The 20,176-nt window shown below is 43.1% G+C and overlaps 1 protein-coding gene across 1 annotated transcript in view; it reads left to right on the forward strand.

Annotated features, from left to right (window-relative positions):
* Nucleotides 1–20,176, forward strand: part of tln1 (talin 1) — a 198,656-nt gene that overhangs the window by 89,922 nt on the left and 88,558 nt on the right. Inside the window, 7 exon segments of the mRNA XM_034193096.1 lie at nt 10,750–10,930; nt 12,324–12,437; nt 12,526–12,634; nt 12,761–12,969; nt 17,592–17,690; nt 18,713–18,880; nt 19,428–19,722. Of these exon segments, the coding sequence (XP_034048987.1) occupies nt 10,750–10,930; nt 12,324–12,437; nt 12,526–12,634; nt 12,761–12,969; nt 17,592–17,690; nt 18,713–18,880; nt 19,428–19,722 (1,175 nt within the window).

Raw genomic sequence — 20,176 nt, forward strand, 5'->3', positions numbered from 1 at the left:
ATAGCCTAGTTGGATGAACCAGATTTGAAGAAAAAAAAAGTCTGTACGCTATTTTGCTAGAAAGCAATCCAGATTTAAGATGGTTTAAAATGGATTGCAATCCCCAGTCTGAACAGGACATTGCAAATGTTTCTCACTTTAACCACATATGTTCCATAACAAAACGTCCTGACTGGCCTGGTGCATTTTCTGTAAGGGGACAGTCCCATCTTTTCTTTTGGTCTGCATCAGTCAGACTGTAGTACCGTATTTCCTTGATTAAATGCCTTACCTTAAAGGGGAACAGAAACGCTTTTTGAGAATTTGTTTGTGCATTCCTTGGTAAAAATTGTTATTCATACACTTGCAGAATGTTTGAACGCAGTATAGATAATATTATTTGAATGAAATTTGCTGCAAAATTGACATGTAAATCGCCTTTGGCTGAGGTCAGTGGAGGGCACTTCCGGTTGGCGTTACTGGTTGGGGTATCCTCTGCTGGGGATGAGTGCAGTTTACTGAGCTCGCTCACTGAAGTTCTGTTAGTCTTGTCAAGAAACAGGTGCAATATGCTGGAAAGCTGAGCATGTCGGAAAAGCCACAAACAGAGGAACAAGGGAGACAATATTTCCTCCCATAAGTAAGTGGTATTGGTTATTCTCGTCACTTTGTCCGTGATATTTGGTTGATAAACAGGTGTATGTTTCCTGCCCATGCCTGTGTCCGTCCCTCACTCGTGAACAAGACCCCGAGATACTTAAACTCCTCCACTTGAGGCAAGGACACTCCACCGACCTGAAGAGGGCAAAGCACCTTTTTCCGGTCGAGAACCATGGCCTTGGATTTGGAGGTGCTGATTTTCATCCCGGACGCTTCACACTCGGCTGCAAACCACCCCAGTGCACGCTGAAGGTCCTGATTTGACGAAGCCAACAGAACCACATCGTCCGCAAACAGCAGAGACGAGATTCTGTGGTTCCCAAACCAGACCCCCTCTACACCCTGGCTGCGCCTAGAAATTCTGTCCATAAAAATAATGAACAGAACCGGTGACAAAGGGTAGCCCTGGCGGAGGCCAACGTGCACTGGAAACAGGTTTGACTTACTACCAGCAATGCGAACCAAGCTCCTGCTGCAGTCGTACAGGGACCGGATAGCCCTTAGCAAAGGACCCCGGACCCCGTACTCCCGTAGCACTCCCCACAGGGTGCCCCGAGGGACACGGTCGAACACCTTCTCCAGATCCACAAAACACATGTGGACTGGTTGGGCAAACTCCCATGAACCCTCGAGCACCCGATGGAGCGTGTAGAGCTGGTCCAGTGTGCTGCGACCAGGACGAAAACCACACTGGTCCTCCTGAATCCAAGGTTCGACCATCGGTCGAATTCTCCTCTCCAGTACTCTGGAATAGACCTTACCGGGGAGGCTGAGGAGTGTGATCCCCCTATAGTTGGAACACACCCTCCGGTCCCCCTTCTTAAACAGAGGGACCACCACCCCAGTCTGCCAATCCAGAGGCACTGTCCCTGATCACCACGCGATGTTGCAGAGGCATGTCAGCCAAGACAGCCCCACAACATCCAGAGACTTAAGGTACTCAGGACGGATTTCATCCACCCCAGGAGCCTTGCCACCGAGGAGCTTTCTAACCACCTCGGTGACTTCGGCCTGGGTAATGGATGAGTCCTCCTCTGAGACCCCAATCTCTGCTTCCACTTCGGAAGACGTGACGATGGGATTGAGGAGATCCTCGAAGTACTCCTTCCACCACCCGACAACATCCCCAGTCAGGGTCAACAGCTCCCCACCCGCACCGTAAACAGTGCTGGCGGAGAGCTGCTTCCGCCTCCTGAGGCGTCGGATGGTTTGCCAGAATCTCTTCGAGGCCGACCGATAGTCCTCCTCCATAGCCTCCCCGAATTCCTCCCAGACCCGAGTTTTTGCCTCTGCGACCACACGAGCTGCGGCACGCTTGGCCTGCCGGTACCTGTCAGCTGCCTCTGGGGTCCCACCTACCAACAAAGATAAGTAGGACTCCTTCTTCAGCTTGACGGCATCCCTTACTTCCGGTGTCCACCACTGGGTTCGGGGATTGCCGCCGCGACAGGCACCAGAGACCTTGCGACCACAGCTACGAGCAGCCGCATCGACAATGGAGGTGGAGAACATGGTCCACTCGGACTCCATGTCTCCAACCTCCCCCGGGATCTGGGAGAAGCTCTCCCGGACGTGGGAGTTGAAGACCTCCCTGACAGAGGGTTCCGCCAGTCGTTCCCAGCAGACCCTCACGATACGTTTGGGCCTGCCAGGTCTGACCGGCTTCCTCCCCTCCCAGCGGATCCAGCTCACCACCAGGTGGTGATCGGTCGACAGCTCTGCCCCTCTCTTCACTCGAGTGTCCGAGACACGTGGCCAAAGGTCAGATGATATGACTACAAAGTCGATCATTGACCTCCGGCTCAGGGTGTCCTGGCGCCACGTGCACTTATGGACACCCTTGTGCTCGAACATGGTGTTCGTGATGGACAAACTGTGACTAGCACAGAAGTCCAACAACTGAACACCACTCGGGTTCAGATCGGGGAGGCCGTGCTTCCCGATCACCCCCCTCCAGGTCTCACTGTCGCCGCCCACGTGGGCATTGAAATCCCCCAGGAGAACAATGGAGTCCCCAGTCGGAGTGCTATCTAGTACCCCTCCCGGGGACTCCAGGAAGGTCGGGTACTCTGCACTGCTGCCCGGCCCGTAGGCCGAGACAACGGTGAGAGACCTGTCCCCGACCCAAAGGCGTAGGGATGCGACCCTCTCGTTCACCGGAGTGAACTCCAACACTTGGCAACTGAGCTGGGGAGCAATAAGCAATGCGACCCCAGCTCTCCGCCTCTCCCCGTGGGCGACGCCAGAAAAATGAAGCGTCCAGCCCTCAGGAGTTGGGTACCAGAGCCCAAGCTGTGCGTGGAGGTGAGCCCGACTATCTCTAGTCGGTATCTCTCAACCTCCCGCACAAGCTCAGGCTCCTTCCCCCCTAGCGAGGTGACATTCCACGTCCCACCAGCCCGGGGCTGTGAGCATGGACTGGGCCGCCAGGCCACCCGCCCTCGACCGCCACCCAATCCTCTCTGCACCCGACCCCCATGGCCCCCTCTGCAGGTGGTGAACCCACAGGAGGGCGGGCCCACGTCACTCTTTCGGGCTGAACCCAGCCGGGCCCCATGGGCTAAGGCCCAACCACCAGGCGCTCGCGCGCGAACCCCAACCCAAGGCCTGGCTCCAGGGTGGGATCCCGGCTCCGCCATACCGGGCGACGTCTCTGTCCTAGATCTTTTACTGGTCATGGAGGTTCTGAACTGCCCTTAGTCTGACCCGTCACCTAGGACCTGTTTGCCTTGGGAGACCCTACAGGGAGCACAAAGCCCGCGACAACATAGCTCCTAGAATCATCCGGGTACGCAAACTCCCCCACCACGATAAGGTGGCAGCTAGAGGGGGAGTGGTAAATATTAATCTTACAAATATTATGTCTTAAAAATATAACATTGGCTAATTTAATTCACTGCCTCGATTTTAGTACCTCTACTTTGCACACTTCAATTGTATCATTTGCTGTACTCGATTTAATGTTGAATGTTTTCATTTACTGCCTCAATTTTAGAAGGTCCACTTTACCGACTTCAGTTTTATCATTCACCACGTCAACTGTGCAATTTTGCTCACTTCCGCTGGATCGGAATACGGCAGCAGCCACTGTTGCAACAGCGGAAATTTGTAGTGCAGAGCCACTGCGCATGTCACTGACCGCAGGTTGGCGCCATTGGGAGTCGCAGGTGAAGAGCGCCCAAATCTAAAAGCGCTTTTCTACTTCACAAAAGTAGCACTACTCGGCTCGACTGTACTTGTTTTTTTTTTTTTTTTTTTTGCTTTTCTATTAGGATTAGTACCTGGTACCGAGTGCTTTTTTTCGTACCTGCTCAGGAACGGTTCCAAGCGAGCCGAGCCGATACTAAAATGTGACGTCAAAGGGCTGCCGGCCACTGATTGGTCAGAGAATGTCGTCACTCGATGAGTCATGACCGTCCGAGATGAGAATCAAACCCACCATTTTTAAATAGTCACAGCGGTGTTACAGAAACCGGTTTTTCTTCCGTTTCACAGAGAGGTTTTTTTTTTTTTTTTTTTTTTTTTTACTCGCACTGGTCTGTGGATGAGTTGCGAACGTTTGTGTTTGGTGGCGGAGGAGAGAATACATAGAGGTGGATGAAGCGACCCGAAATGAGACAATCTCCTAGTCTTTGGCAGCACCCGGCTCACCAGACATTACAGCAACACAGAGAACAGCTGAAAAAGCTTAAAAGTGATTACAGGACCACAATGACCGGAGTAGGTCGGACTGTAAGGGCTGGAAACGGTTCAACCGAAGGAACGCTGTTTACGGATACCGACCGGCGAGCACCCGGAGGCAGGATAACCGCGACTCGGCCACAGCTTCTTGAAAGCGACGGAGGTAAGTGTTTTTGTGACTGTCTGTAGTCTGCTTGAAAGCACCGTTTAACGTTACTTATCCCATTGGTGGGAAGCACACTTTAACGAAGATTTTGAGTCTAAACTTGTGTTAAAGTAACATGTCTAATTTTCAAAGGGGCAGTATTAATCAGATGTTGTTTTTTACGTCACTCATTTTTATGTTTAGTACTTCACACCTTCCATTTTTATCAAGTCCAGTTTTACCCTTTTGATTTTTTTAACCACATTAAATATTTACTGCTTTCACTTAACCACATTAATTGTTTTACTGCTTTCATATTCACCACATTCAAAGTTTTACTGCTTTCATATTTACCACATTCAATATTTAAATTAATTTTGATCACTTTGACCCTTCATACACTACAGCCGGTGAGGTGGGGAGGTGATCAATCAATCAATCAATTTTTTTTATATAGCGCCAAATCACAACAAACAGTTGCCCCAAGGCGCTTTATATTGTAAGGCAAGGCCATACAATAATTATGTAAAACCCCGACGGTCAAAACGACCCCCTGTGAGCAAGCACTTGGCTACAGTGGGAAGGAAAAACTAACTCCCTTTTAACAGGAAGAAACCTCCAGCAGAACCAGGCTCAGGGAGGGGCAGTCTTCTGCTGGGACTGGTTGGGGCTGAGGGAGAGAACCAGGAAAAAGACATGCTGTCGAGGGGAGCAGAGATCGATCACTAATGATTAAATGCAGAGTGGTGCATACAGAGCAAAAAGAGAAAGAAACAGTGCATCATGGGAACCCCCCAGCAGTCTACGTCTATAGCAGCATAACTAAGGGATGGTTCAGGGTCACCTGATCCAGCCCTAACTATAAGCTTTAGCAAAAAGGAAAGTTTTAAGCCTAATCTTAAAAGTAGAGAGGGTGTCTGTCTCCCTGATCTGAATTGGGAGCTGGTTCCACAGGAGAGGAGCCTGAAAGCTGAAGGCTCTGCCTCCCATTCTACTCTTACAAACCCTAGGAACTACAAGTAAGCCTGCAGTCTGAGAGCGAAGCGCTCTATTGGGGTGATATGGTACTACGAGGTCCCTAAGATAAGATGGGACCTGATTATTCAAAACCTTATAAGTAAGAAGAAGAATTTTAAATTCTATTCTAGAATTAACAGGAAGCCAATGAAGAGAGGCCAATATGGGTGAGCTATGCTCTCTCCTTCTAGTCCCCGTCAGTACTCTAGCTGCAGCATTTTGAATTAACTGAAGGCTTTTTAGGGAACTTTTAGGACAACCTGATAATAATGAATTACAATAGTCCAGCCTAGAGGAAATAAATGCATGAATTAGTTTTTCAGCATCACTCTGAGACAAGACCTTTCTGATTTTAGAGATATTGCGTAAATGCAAAAAAGCAGTCCTACATATTTGTTTAATATGCGCTTTGAATGACATATCCTGATCAAAAATGACTCCAAGATTTCTCACAGTATTACTAGAGGTCAGGGTAATGCCATCCAGAGTAAGGATCTGGTTAGACACCATGTTTCTAAGATTTGTGGGGCCAAGTACAATAACTTCAGTTTTATCTGAGTTTAAAAGCAGGAAATTAGAGGTCATCCATGTCTTTATGTCTGTAAGACAATCCTGCAGTTTAGCTAATTGGTGTGTGTCCTCTGGCTTCATGGATAGATAAAGCTGGGTATCATCTGCGTAACAATGAAAATTTAAGCAATACCGTCTAATAATACTGCCTAAGGGAAGCATGTATAAAGTGAATAAAATTGGTCCTAGCACAGAACCTTGTGGAACTCCATAATTAACTTTAGTCTGTGAAGAAGATTCCCCATTTACATGAACAAATTGTAATCTATTAGACAAATATGATTCAAACCACCGCAGCGCAGTGCCTTTAATACCTATGGCATGCTCTAATCTCTGTAATAAAATTTTATGGTCAACAGTATCAAAAGCAGCACTGAGGTCCAACAGAACAAGCACAGAGACGAGTCCACTGTCCGAGGCCATAAGAAGATCATTTGTAACCTTCACTAATGCTGTTTCTGTACTATGATGAATTCTAAAACCTGACTGAAACTCTTCAAATAGACCATTCCTCTGCAGATGATCAGTTAGCTGTTTTACAACTACCCTTTCAAGAATTTTTGAGAGAAAAGGAAGGTTGGAGATTGGCCTATAATTAGCTAAGATAGCTGGGTCAAGTGATGGCTTTTTAAGTAATGGTTTAATTACTGCCACCTTAAAAGCCTGTGGTACATAGCCAACTAACAAAGATAGATTGATCATATTTAAGATCGAAGCATTAAATAATGGTAGGGCTTCCTTGAGCAGCCTGGTAGGAATGGGGTCTAATAAACATGTTGATGGTTTGGATGAAGTAACTAATGAAAATAACTCAGACAGAACAATCGGAGAGAAAGAGTCTAACCAAATACCGGCATCACTGAAAGCAGCCAAAGATAACGATACGTCTTTGGGATGGTTATGAGTAATTTTTTCTCTAATAGTTAAAATTTTGTTAGCAAAGAAAGTCATGAAGTCATTACTAGTTAAAGTTAATGGAATACTCAGCTCAATAGAGCTCTGACTCTTTGTCAGCCTGGCTACAGTGCTGAAAAGAAACCTGGGGTTGTTCTTATTTTCTTCAATTAGTGATGAGTAGAAAGATGTCCTAGCTTTACGGAGGGCTTTTTTATAGAGCAACAGACTCTTTTTCCAGGCTAAGTGAAGATCTTCTAAATTAGTGAGACGCCATTTCCTCTCCAACTTACGGGTTATCTGCTTTAAGCTGCGAGTTTGTGAGTTATACCACGGAGTCAGGCACTTCTGATTTAAAGCTCTCTTTTTCAGAGGAGCTACAGCATCCAAAGTTGTCTTCAATGAGGATGTAAAACTATTGACGAGATACTCTATCTCCCTTACAGAGTTCAGGTAGCTACTCTGCACTGTGTTGGTATATGGCATTAGAGAACATAAAGAAGGAATCATATCCTTAAACCTAGTTACAGCGCTTTCTGAAAGACTTCTAGTGTAATGAAACTTATTCCCCACTGCTGGGTAGTCCATCAGAGTAAATGTAAATGTTATTAAGAAATGATCAGACAGAAGGGAGTTTTCAGGGAATACTGTTAAGTCTTCTATTTCCATACCATAAGTCAGAACAAGATCTAAGATATGATTAAAGTGGTGGGTGGACTCATTTACTTTTTGAGCAAAGCCAGTAGAGTCTAATAATAGATTAAATGCAGTGTTGAGGCTGTCATTCTCAGCATCTGTGTGGATGTTAAAATCGCCCACTATAATTATCTTATCTGAGCTAAGCACTAAGTCAGACAAAAGGTCTGAAAATTCACAGAGAAACTCACAGTAACGACCAGGTGGACGATAGATAATAACAAATAAAACTGGTTTTTGGGACTTCCAATTTGGATGGACAAGACTAAGAGACAAGCTTTCAAATGAATTAAAGTTCTGTCTGGGTTTTTGATTAATTAATAAGCTGGAATGGAAGATTGCTGCTAATCCTCCTCCTCGGCCCGTGCTACGAGCATTCTGACAGTTAGTGTGACTTGGGGGTGTTGACTCATTTAAACTAACATATTCATCCTGCTGTAACCAGGTTTCTGTTAGGCAGAATAAATCAATATGTTGATCAATTATTATATCATTTACCAACAGGGACTTAGAAGAGAGAGACCTAATGTTTAATAGACCACATTTAACTGTTTTAGTCTGTGGTGCAGTTGAAGGTGCTATATTATTTTTTCTTTTTGAATTTTTATGCTTAAATAGATTTTTGCTGGTTGTTGGTGGTCTGGGAGCAGGCACCGTCTCTACGGGGATGGGGTAATGAGGGGATGGCAGGGGGAGAGAAGCTGCAGAGAGGTGTGTAAGACTACAACTCTGCTTCCTGGTCCCAACCCTGGATAGTCACGGTTTGGAGGATTTAAGAAAATTGGCCAGATTTCTAGAAATGAGAGCTGCTCCATCCAAAGTGGGATGGATGCCGTCTCTCCTAACAAGACCAGCAGCTGAGCAGCTCTTGATGGTGAGGAGTTTGACTGGGACGGTCCATCTGTCAAACTCGTAAACAGCTCAGTAATCTTAAGAGAAACGTTGTAGAAAAACAAACACTAGTTTCTAACCTCAGGAAGGTAGACAACAAGCTACAACCTTATTTTTCTCCATATGAACCGTCGTCTGAACTGGAAAAATATTATTTATTGGCTTAAATAAGTGTCCGTGTTGCAGACCAAATGGTCCACCCTGCCTCCACTGCGCATGCGTCATTTCAGACCACAACAGCTCATCTAAGACAGAGTCTCTTCACCCAAAGCGATCAAATGGATTAATCTGATTATTAACCGTCAGATGACAAGGTAAAACCTCTTAAAAATTTTTGAAGTCAGTTTTAAACAGAAAGGAGGCCGGTTTAAGCAGAAACGAAGCGATACTTGGTGATGCTTTGAAATGACCGACACGCAGTGAACTAGCTAGCAGCTCGTGTAGCTGTGGCGCTCTGGTCACTTCCTCCGTCTTTTATGATGAAATAATGCTGAATTTATGTGGAAATGATTGTTGTACAAAGCTTCTGATATCTGTCGCTTAGAGTGAAGTTTGAAGCAGAAACGACGTGATAATCGGTGAACCGCGGCTGATGATGCATGCACAGTGAAGACAGAGTGGACCGATTTTTAGGGGGGACTGTTTGGTCGGCGACACCAGCCATTATGTGCATTAAAAACCTTACATTTAGTCGAGTCACTCTTTTTTCTAAGTTTGCTGCAGAGTGGTGTTTTAAAATCCTAAAGCCTGATTTATGCTTCTACAACTCCATAATTCCGTGGCCACGCAATGATGTCAGCGTCATTGTGACCCTTTCGAAGTTCTCAGTCACATTATTGGGATGCAATTTACCACCGGAATAGTAGGGGGCGTGACGTGGAGAACAAGGCAGGACTTTCTTTCTGCCTGCACTACCACTGTTCCTGGTATATATACATTCTGTGGTTCCTGGTTGATTTTTGTTGTTGTTTTTCCTTTTCCCCCCTTTTTCTGGACCCATTTGTCCCTCAACGAGCTCCATTTCTTTACGATCACCAACGTTGTGTGCAGTTTCCATCGAGTAATTGCTGGTCATTTTAGTATCTTTGTACTTTTTCGACTCTATGTTGTAAAGTTGGTCATATTAGCAGACCTTTCTGCCAAACGTTTCTCTTTTTGATCAATGATCAAAATGTAATCAGCATACACACTGCAAAAACTTTTAAAATATGATGGGAGACGAGGGAGGGACACTGGAAAAGTGACCAATCACAGCCCTTGCGGTCTTTGTCATTTTGACATTTAGTTTGGGAGGTGCATGTCAGGCTATGGAGAGGGGCTCAGAGCAGGTACGCAGCGACACAGAGGGCTCTGATCTAAAGCAGTTGTCTTTGGGTCGCCACACTCAGGGATATCTGTGTGAAACTTAACACCATATTACAGTGTAGGCAACAAGCAGCATTTTGTTAATAATTGTCAGTCTTAAATAAAGGCTGGCCACGTTTAGGCGCCGGGCCAGAGCATGATTGGAAAACACTAAATACCTACTCATTTAATAGAGGAAATATGGTACATTTACTCTGAGAGTTTGGTTTATATAACAAAAAAATACAATGACAACAAAAAGAGGGTTGAGGGAGCTTTTATTTTTTTTTGCTAAGTTGCTTGCTCTGGAAGGTTGGTAAGGTTAGACGTTACCCTTGTGATGCACCTTGAGATGACTTATGTTATGAATTTACACTATTTAAAAAAAAAAGTGCATGGGTGTGCACGAACAGTGCAAATTGCACTGTTCGTGTTTTGAACAGCATCATTTATTTGACATGACGGTTTTACTTAGCAAAAATGAACAGGTACATTGAAAAGAACACTGTAATGTCTATGAGGAGGTGAAGTTTGTATTCTGAGTTGTCCCATTATTATATGGGCTTCTTTCAGAAAAGACTGTTCATAAATGGATTAGAGAGACAACTCTGCAGTCTCTCCTAAAACCTTCATGTATGGGCAGATTTACTCTGATTTAAGGTGAACTCAATGGTTAATGTATCATTTCTACACGTAATTTAAATCAGTCTTTGTAGGATGCTTGATGGAACATGACCATGACTGACTCCATAACCTCTCAGCTGCCTTAAAAAATATCACATTGTCGTAAATATTACAAAGGCTGCTGGCACACTATGTAAAAGTATTAGACTTAAGATTTTTTTCCCTTCATGTTATATTGTTGTTTTCAGGTCCACAGTCCTTCAGCAGCAGTTCAACAGGGTGGGAAAGGTTGAGACGGGATCTGTGGCTCTGCCAGCCATCATGCGCTCAGGAGCCGGCGGTCCTGAAAGCTTCCAGATGGGCTCCATGCCTCAGGCCAAGCAGCACATCACCAGTGGACAGATGCACAGAGGACACATGCCTCCACTGGTAAAACAAATATCACTCGTATATTCTGGAAGTATACCAACTGTGACTGGGTGTAACCTGAATAACTGTGACCTTAGTACACATCATCTCTTCTGTACTCTTAAAGGACATGTTTTTTAACATCCCAGTTAGCAAGACAGCATCAAAGTATTCATGATTGTAAGTCTATCCACGCACATGCGCTAGTAATTAGTGGTCTTTGATGTATTATTGTTAAATATTCCTCTCCCTGGCCGAATTAGCAAGTCCATTTCTGGAAAATGTCTTCCTCAGCAATTCTCGGCATTTCTCGTTATGTGACGTACATTTTAGAATGAGCAGAAACATCCTGATGGCCGACAGACAGATCAAATCAAATCAATTTTATTTATATAGCGCCAAATCACAACAAACAGTTGCCCCAAGGCGCCTAAGACAGAGTGAAACAAATGCAGTTATGTTCGATGATGAAGCTTCTTAGCTTTTATTTCAAAGTGATGCTCAGATTTACAGAGGAAACGACACAGTTCACCCCAAAGCTCTTAATTTTTTCAGAGTCTGTCAGATTTTGGAACCTAATGTGCTGTTTTTCACAAGCTATCTGGACATGCAGATGTGTTTCTTACATTAGAAAAGTCAGAATACATTATTTTCAGGAGATAATGGACTTTCTATCTAACGTGACACAATAATACCACAACTTGAGCTGAAGGCAGAGCTTCTGTCAGACATTATTCTCTGGCCGGCGATCACACACCCGATCTGTACTTGAGGATGAGTGGACCTGGACATGTTCTCTGGCTGGGGATCTGTGTGAGGACTTGTAGTGGACCTAGACATTATTTTCTGGCCGGCGATCGTGTGCACGATCTGTACCTGAAGACTAGTGGACTTGCATTGTTCTCCGATTGGCGATCACGTACACAATGTGTGCGTGGGGCTTCTTTGATGCTGTGGACTTTACATTTGGAAGTCTTTACAACTGGGTGAGTGGTATGTTCAGTTTTTCCTGTTTTGTAGTGTTCTCCTCAGTGGAGTTGATAGGCTTTATTTTAAATTTTATTTGAATGAGTCTGTCAAAATTTCTGTGCGGTGCAGTGCGCTCTTTTAACGTGCACCTCTCAGCTGTTTTATTGCTACTGTTAACATGGACGTGGATTGTCTCTGCGACGTTGCCTGATCAAACAGGTAGATATTTTTAGATTTTCACCGTTACATACAACACTTAGCATTTTGTTTTGATTTTAACAGGCTGCGTCTATGAGTAATGGCCATGCAGGCGCACTAAATTTTCTCACAGCTGTTGCTTTTACCGTGACTGCATCAAAATGAACAGTTATCACTTGTTTTGTTTGTTTGTTTGTTTTTTTAACAATGATTCTGAATAGTGAATCAAGTGATTGTGTGTCCACAGACATCAGCCCAACAAGCCCTGACTGGAACCATCAACTCTAGTATGCAGGCGGTCCAGGCTGCCCAGGCCTCTTTGGATGACTTTGACTCTCTGCCACCTCTGGGAACAGATGCTGTGAGACTGAACACTGGTTCATGGTCAATCCCTTCTGGATCTTTTTTGTAACCAGAATAAATCCAATTTAACATCTTCTTTCTTAAAGGCATCACAAGCTTGGCGCAAAAACAAGATGGATGAGTCCAAGCATGAGATCCACTCCCAGGTGGACGCCATCACAGCAGGCACTGCTTCCATGGTCAACCTCACTGCAGGTAAAGCCACACACACAAAAACATGTCACTGTTCACGTGCGTACATTCAGGAAACAAACTCCTCTCTCTGAGACATGCAGTAAAAGTGGGTTTGACAAAAGCTCAGTATTTTTGACCTGTCCTCAGGTGATCCAGCAGAGACAGATTACACAGCAGTGGGGTGTGCGGTTACCACAATTTCTTCAAACCTGACGGAGATGTCAAAGGGAGTTAAACTGCTGGCAGCGCTCATGGAGGATGAAGGAGGAAATGGGCAGCAGCTGCTTGGTGCAGCCAAGAATCTGGCGTGTGCCGTCTCTGACATGCTGAAGACCGCTCAGCCTGCAAACACAGAGGTACACCTGGATTTGTTTGGGGAGGGGGACATCACGGCTACATAATCTAAATTATTAAGTATGTGTCTTTGTGTGTTAAAAATGCAACAACAAAACAACCAACAATGATCATTAATTTGCTTTAACTTCTTTAAAAAATTGCAGACAATATGAACCCCATATGTTTTATCTGGTCAGCTTTATTTCACAAAGTTGTGACACTAAAACATTTACCACTGTGTGATTTTTGGCATTGAGGATACCAAGTAATGAAGCTTTTCAGGTGCTATTTTTTCCCATTCTCCCTGCAAGCATGTTTTAAGGTGTGCAACGGTATGGGGTAGTGGTTGTTGCATTGGTCATTTCAAAACTCTCCACGGATTCTCTGTTTGGACAGATCAGAACTGAAGGCCAGTCCAGTACCCATGCCCTCTTTTTCTCAGAAATACCTTTGTAATGTGTAGTACAGAATTTGTTTCGCGTTGTCTTGTTGAAAAATACATGGCCGTCCCTGGCAAAGATGTAGTGAAGGCAGCATATGTTGCTCTAATATCCTCAGAATTCACTTTATTCAGCCCCGCCCACTTTTACAGCAGAGGCATTTCCGTTTTGGATTAGGACTTCCAAGATACATGGATAGAAACAAAAACCTTTTTGAAAAGCTCAAAGGGATCGACTCTAACTCATTCACGGGTAATAACAGAGTGGGAAGATGACATGAAAAAGTGGCCCTCGATTATTTTTAACTACTTTGTGTTGTCACTCAGTGTGGACAGTTTTGCTATGAGGAACTACGAGCTCCATGCCACACAGTGCCGCTGAAAGCACAATCAAGTTAAAATACTACCCGACAAGTAGTACCACCATAATGCCAAGATTATGTAGCGTTAATATACGTATGGTGTTATTTAATGCAGTGTTTGGTTGTATCAGATGCCAGAAAATGAGTAAATAAGATAGCAGCTAATGTTACAAACACAGCTTACCCGTTTATTTCACTAGCATCCGCCGTGGCTTCTTCAACGGAGCATTATAGTCCAATAATTTCTCTGGGTAAAGATCTAGCGGTGTGGTTTTTTTCTCCATAAAATGAAAAGAACAGACAGGGACGTTTGGGTGGATTTTTCAAATTCAGCGCCTTTATCCAGCACCGGAGATCAAATCAAATCAATTTTATTTATATAGCTCCAAATCACAACAAACAGCTGCCCCAAGGCGCTTTATATTGTAAGGCAAAGCCATACAATAATTACGGAAAAACCCCAACGGTCAAAACGACCCCCTGTGAGCAAGCACTTGGCGACAGTGGGAAGGAAAAACTCCCTTTTAACAGGAAGAAACCTCCAGCAGAACCAGGCTCAGGGAGGGGCAGTCTTCTGCTGGGACTGGTTGGGGCTGAGGGAGAGAACCAGGAAAAAGACATGCTGTGGAAGAGAACAGAGATCAATCACTAATGATTAAATGCAGAGTGGTGCATACAGAGCAAAAAGAGAAAGAAACACTCAGTGCATCATGGGAACCCCCCAGCAGTCTGTCTATAGCAGCATAACTAAGGGATGGTTCAGGGTCACCTGATCCAGCCCTAACTATAAGCTTTAGCAAAAAGGAAAGTTTTAAGCCTAATCTTAAAAGTAGAGAGGGTGTCTGTCTCCCTGATCTGAATTGGGAGCTGGTTCCACAGGAGAGGAGCCTGAAAGCTGAAGGCTCTGCCTCACCTTCTACTCTTACAAACCCTAGGAACTACAAGTAAGCCTGCAGTCTGAGAGCGAAACGCTCTATTGGGGTGATATGGTACTATGAGGTCCCTAAGATAAGATGGGACCTGATTATTCAAAACCTTATAAGTAAGAAGAAGAATTTTAAATTCTATTCTAGAATTAACAGGAAGCCAATGAAGAGAGGCCAATATGGGTGAGATATGCTCTCTCCTTCTCGACAAGACCTTTCTAATTTTAGAGATATTGCACAAATGCAAAAAAGCAGTCCTACATATTTGTTTAATATGCACATTGAATGACATATCCTGATCAAAAATGACTCCAAGATTTCTCACAGTATTACTAGAGGTCAGGGTAATGCCATCCAGAGTAAGGATCTGGTTAGACACCATGTTTCTAAGATTTGTGGGGCCAAGTACAATAACTTCAGTTTTATCTGAGTTTAAAAGCAGGAAATTAGAGGTCATCCATGTCTTTATGTCTGTAAGACAATCCTGCAGTTTAGCTAATTGGTGTGTGTCCTCTGGCTTCATGGATAGATAAAGTTGGGTATCATCTGCGTAACAATGAAAATTTAAGCAATGCTGTCTAATAATACTGCCTAAGGGAAACATGTATAAAGTGAATAAAATTGGTCCTAGCACAGAACCTTGTGGAACTCCATAATTAACCTTAGTCTGTGAAGAAGATTCTCCATTTACATGAACAAATTGTAATCTATTAGATAAATATGATCCAAACCACCACAGCGCAGTGCCTTTAATACCTATGGCATGCTCTAATCTCTGTAATAAAATTTCATGGTCAGCAGTATCAAAAGCAGCACTGAGGTCTAACAGAACAAGCACAGAGATGAGTCCACTGTCTGAGGCCATAAGAAGATCATTTGTAACCTTCATTAATGCTGTTTCTGTACTATGATGGATTCTAAAACCTGACTGAAACTCTTCAAATAGACCATTCCTCTGAAGATGATCAGTTAGCTGTTTTACAACTACCCTTTCAAGAATTTTTGAGAGAAAAGGAAGGTTGGAGATTGGCCTATAATTAGCTAAGATAGCTGGGTCAAGTGATGGCTTTTTAAGTAATGGTTTAATTACTGCCACCTTAAAAGCCTGTGGTACATAGCCAACTAATAAAGATAGAGAGAGATACGAGAGGTCCTCGTATTTCAGTGGAGGAGGGAACAAGTTAAATGCTGGTCCACAGCACTCAGATCTCTGCTTTACGTGTTCAAAACATCGTTCTGAAAGTGATAGTTTCCTCTTCTTTCAGTTGTTGTGGCACCTACAAACTGAACAATTAATGCTGCTCATGTTCGGACACTTCTAGTGTACTGTGTTCCCACGTGGATAATCATTGACACAGTGGCAAACCGTAAGTTGCTTGACAAAATGATGCCGCCCACCCTGACTTCCTGAATAAGGTGAATACTTTTCTGCATTAATGCTGCCTTCACAGAAGTGTGAATTACCCAGGTCATTGCCAAACCTCATACCATGACACTTCCTGGCTTTTGCATTTGTTGCTTGGATGCTTCTTTTTGTCTTTGGTCCATAGCACACAATGTCCATTTCTTCCAAAAAAAAAAAAGATCTAGACTACTGATTTGTCTGACTACAGTACATGTTTGCACTGTGTGATGGTCCACCCCAGATGTCTCTGAGCCCAGAGAATTCTACGCCTCTTTTGGACAAAGTTAACATACAGTAGTGTTCAGAATAATAGTAGTGCTATGTGACTAAAAAGATTAATCCATGTCAAAATACTTGAAGAGGTCATGTTGCCTTATGCTGAAGAGGACATACCCTTGAAATGGGTGTTTCAACAAGACAATGACCCCAAGCACACTAGTAAGTGAGCAAAATCTTGGTTCCAAACCAACAAAATTGATGCCTTGCAGATGTCAAGAAATCATGAAAAACTGTGGTTATACAACTAAATACTAGTTTAGTGATTCACAGGATTACTAAAAAAGCAGTTTGAACATAATAGTTTTGAGTTTGTAGCGTCAACAGTAGATGCTACTATTATTGTGAACACCTCCTTTTCTACTTTTTTTTACTAATAGCCCAATTTCAATCTACTGAATCTACTGGTACTGGTACCTTGTTTCCCATGTAACAATAAGAAATATACTCAAAACCTGGATTAATCTTTTTAGTCACATAGCACTACTATTATTCTGAACACTACTGTAAGGTTTCGTTTTTGCACAGGAAAGCTTTCCCTGGAATTTGTGAATGCGAATCAATATTGTTGAACAAAGGTTTCTCAAGCTAATCCTTCGACTGTGTGGTTATATCAGCTATTGATGAAAGTCTTCCTGATGCAGTGTCATCTGAGGGATTGAAGATCACAGTTGTTCATCTTAGGTTTACACCCTTGGCTTTTATGCACTGAAATTCCTCCAGATTCCTTGAATTGTTTAATGATGATATGCCCTGTAGAAGGAGAAATATACAAATCCCATCCCATCTTTCTTTGAGGAACATTGTTTTTAAACATTTCAATAATTTTCTCACACATTTGTTAGCATACTGTAGATCCACTGCCCATCTTTGATCTTCAAAGACTCAGCTTTTGAAGGACACTGCTGTACCAAATCATGGTTAAAATCACCTGTTGACATCGTCTGTTGTGATTTTTTTTTTTTCTACCCTAAAACTAGTCCTAATTTGCCCCATCCCAACTTTTTTTGGAATGTGTTGTAGGCCTTAAAGCTAGGAATGGCTGCATATTAACAAATAAAATTAAGTTGACCACCTAAAACATTAAATATCTGTGGCTCGTCTTGTCTGCAATAGAAGTCAAAGTAAATATAAGAACATCTGCCTTATTAAAACTAGGTGTCTCTCTAGAGAGTGCGATCCTGTCTACTGTTTTATCTGCGCTCAGTTGTCTCACTTGTCCTTTGGGTTTCAGCCACGTCAGAACCTGCTACAGGCTGCAGGGAATGTGGGCCAGGCCAGTGGTGAGCTGCTTTCTCAAATCGGGGAGTCGGACACTGATCCACAGTTCCAGGTTGGTTCCAGCTTAACTTTTACTATGTCACACCATGATTAGCATAACATGCTTTTCACGTTTGTGAAGACAAGAACGTAGACAAGAACAACGCTATAGAATTCCAACACAGATACTTGTTTGTCTGAGGCAGTCATATACAAGTACACCATCGAAGTGTTGGGTTAAGCAGACCATCCACTCATTATGATCTCCAATCAGTAATAATCAATAATAATTATTAGAGTTCCCATGGGATAAAAAAGCTGTTCAACCTACCATCCCTCGGTCTCAAGGCCAAGCACCTAAGTGGCTCTACTCTATTCTACTCTTCCTTTTTTTAGATATTTAGCTATACCTTAGTATACACTAGTAGAGTTCTACCTTAGAATTGGAATGTATTATAGAAGACATACCTTACTGAATTTTCATGACTGCAGTCTGGAATGAGCAGCATGATCGAAAGCTTGCCTCACTCACGATCCAAAAAATGCAGTGAGTGATAAGATGAATAAATAAATGAACGAGTGAGTTCATCCCCTCCAGTTTAACACAATAACTCAAAAATAATAAATGTTATTATCTTTTAAATTGTACAGTGACCCAGAGATATACTGTTATTTTGTGATTATTTCATAGTGGTTATGTTGTAAAATGGAAATATTACATTGACAGCTGCACACAAGTCAGTGGAAAGGAAGAAATAATTTAGTCACAGAATAAAGAGAGCAAGAAATTTGATTGGGCAAAGTAATTACTGTCCTGTTGCAAGCCATTTATAAACAACAGCTTTAAATCCATATTTATTTAACTTAGAAAGCAAGATTTTATGATTTACTGTATCATACGCTTTCGAAAGGTCTAAAAACACACCAATTCCAAATTCGTTGTTATCTAAGGCAGCATAAATTCTATCCATCAGTTCAATCAGGGCCATATATGTTGAATGATTTTTCATTGATTGATCAATAACTTTTCCCCATTCAACAACGTGTAATTAAATGATGATAATGCTAGTTGTTGTCTGTGTTTACCATTTGCAGGACATGTTAATGCAGCTAGCGAAGGCTGTGGCTAATGCAGCAGCAGCGCTAGTTTTAAAAGCTAAGAACGTGGCCCAGAAAGCTGAGGATTCAACCCAACAGAACCGGGTTATTGCTGCAGCCACTCAGTGTGCTCTTTCTACATCTCAGCTGGTGGCTTGCACACGGGTGAGTAAAGTTCTCAGCAGTCATTCACACTTCAGCTCACTTTGAGAAGAACTTTGCGAGGAATATTTATCCCTGCCACCAATTACAAAAGTACGATACTGGACTGGGTTTCCATCCAGCTGGATCACAAGCTCCAAAAATAAAATACTGAACAGAAGTTCATAGAAATTTGTCAGGCTTATATATTGTGTAATAGTTTGAATGTGGTTGAAGATGTTTGTGCACATATTTGTGAGCAAGGTATTGACCTCAGTTTAATCCAGTTATAGTTACTGTTGACAGCAGCAAAAGGGCAAGATAAGATGGTTACAACTGACTGAAATCTCATGAATATGTTTGAACAACTTAAGAATTACAAGGCTGCAGAATGGTTCACCTTTGGCGTTTATTAGCCTAGCAAAAAGAAATCTTGTGATTGGTGATTTTAGCTGTGGCATTGCTTTGCTCTGTGATAGTTTGTCCACATGGAGCTTCATTTTTCTTCCCTCTCTCATTTTTTTAAAGTTCAGTGCTTTCTTTTAAGTTGCTCTTCGATTTGGATCTCTAGGTGGTGGCACCAACCATAAGCTCTCCAGTGTGCCAGGAGCAGCTGATTGAGGCCGGAAAGCTGGTGGCCAAGTCCGTAGAAGGTTGTGTGGAGGCCTCACAGGGTGCTACCAGTGATGAAGGCCTGCTGAAACAAGTGGGCGTGGCTGCCACAGGGGTCACCCAGGCCCTAAATGAATTACTTCAACACATCAAACAGTATGCTAGTGGAGGCCATCCAATTGGACGCCACGGAGAAGCCACCGATCGCATTCTGGATGTCACTGAGAACATTTTCAGCTCCATGGGAGATGCTGGTAAGTGAAGGGAGTTATTAGTACCCTGTGTGAGGTCACAAAGTGCCTACTGTTTTTGTTCTGCTAATCGTTGAACCTGAAAATGTATTGGGGGTGAACTGGACTATATTCTCACATTCAAGGCATTTGCAAAAAAAGAACACCGCAAATAAATGACACAAAATTGCAACCTTATTGAGAAAAGAATTGGTACTTGAACTCACATGAATCATTACTCTACAGTGTGACTATTGCAAGTATTAAGAATGTCACCAAAAAAGGCTTACATCAAAATATAGACATCAAATGTGATTGTGCATAGAATGTGTTCTAAAAGTATTTTAGAAAATGTCATTCTACTCCAATGGTTTCTTCAGTCATTTGACCAGAAGTTGAAAACATGGAAAACCATGTCCATGGCCAACTGATTACATCAAGTAAAAGAACATTAGTAGAAAGAGACAGCTGGACCATT

The sequence above is a fragment of the Thalassophryne amazonica genome, chromosome 17 (assembly GCF_902500255.1).
Source record: "Thalassophryne amazonica chromosome 17, fThaAma1.1, whole genome shotgun sequence".
Classification (NCBI taxonomy): domain Eukaryota; kingdom Metazoa; phylum Chordata; class Actinopteri; order Batrachoidiformes; family Batrachoididae; genus Thalassophryne; species Thalassophryne amazonica.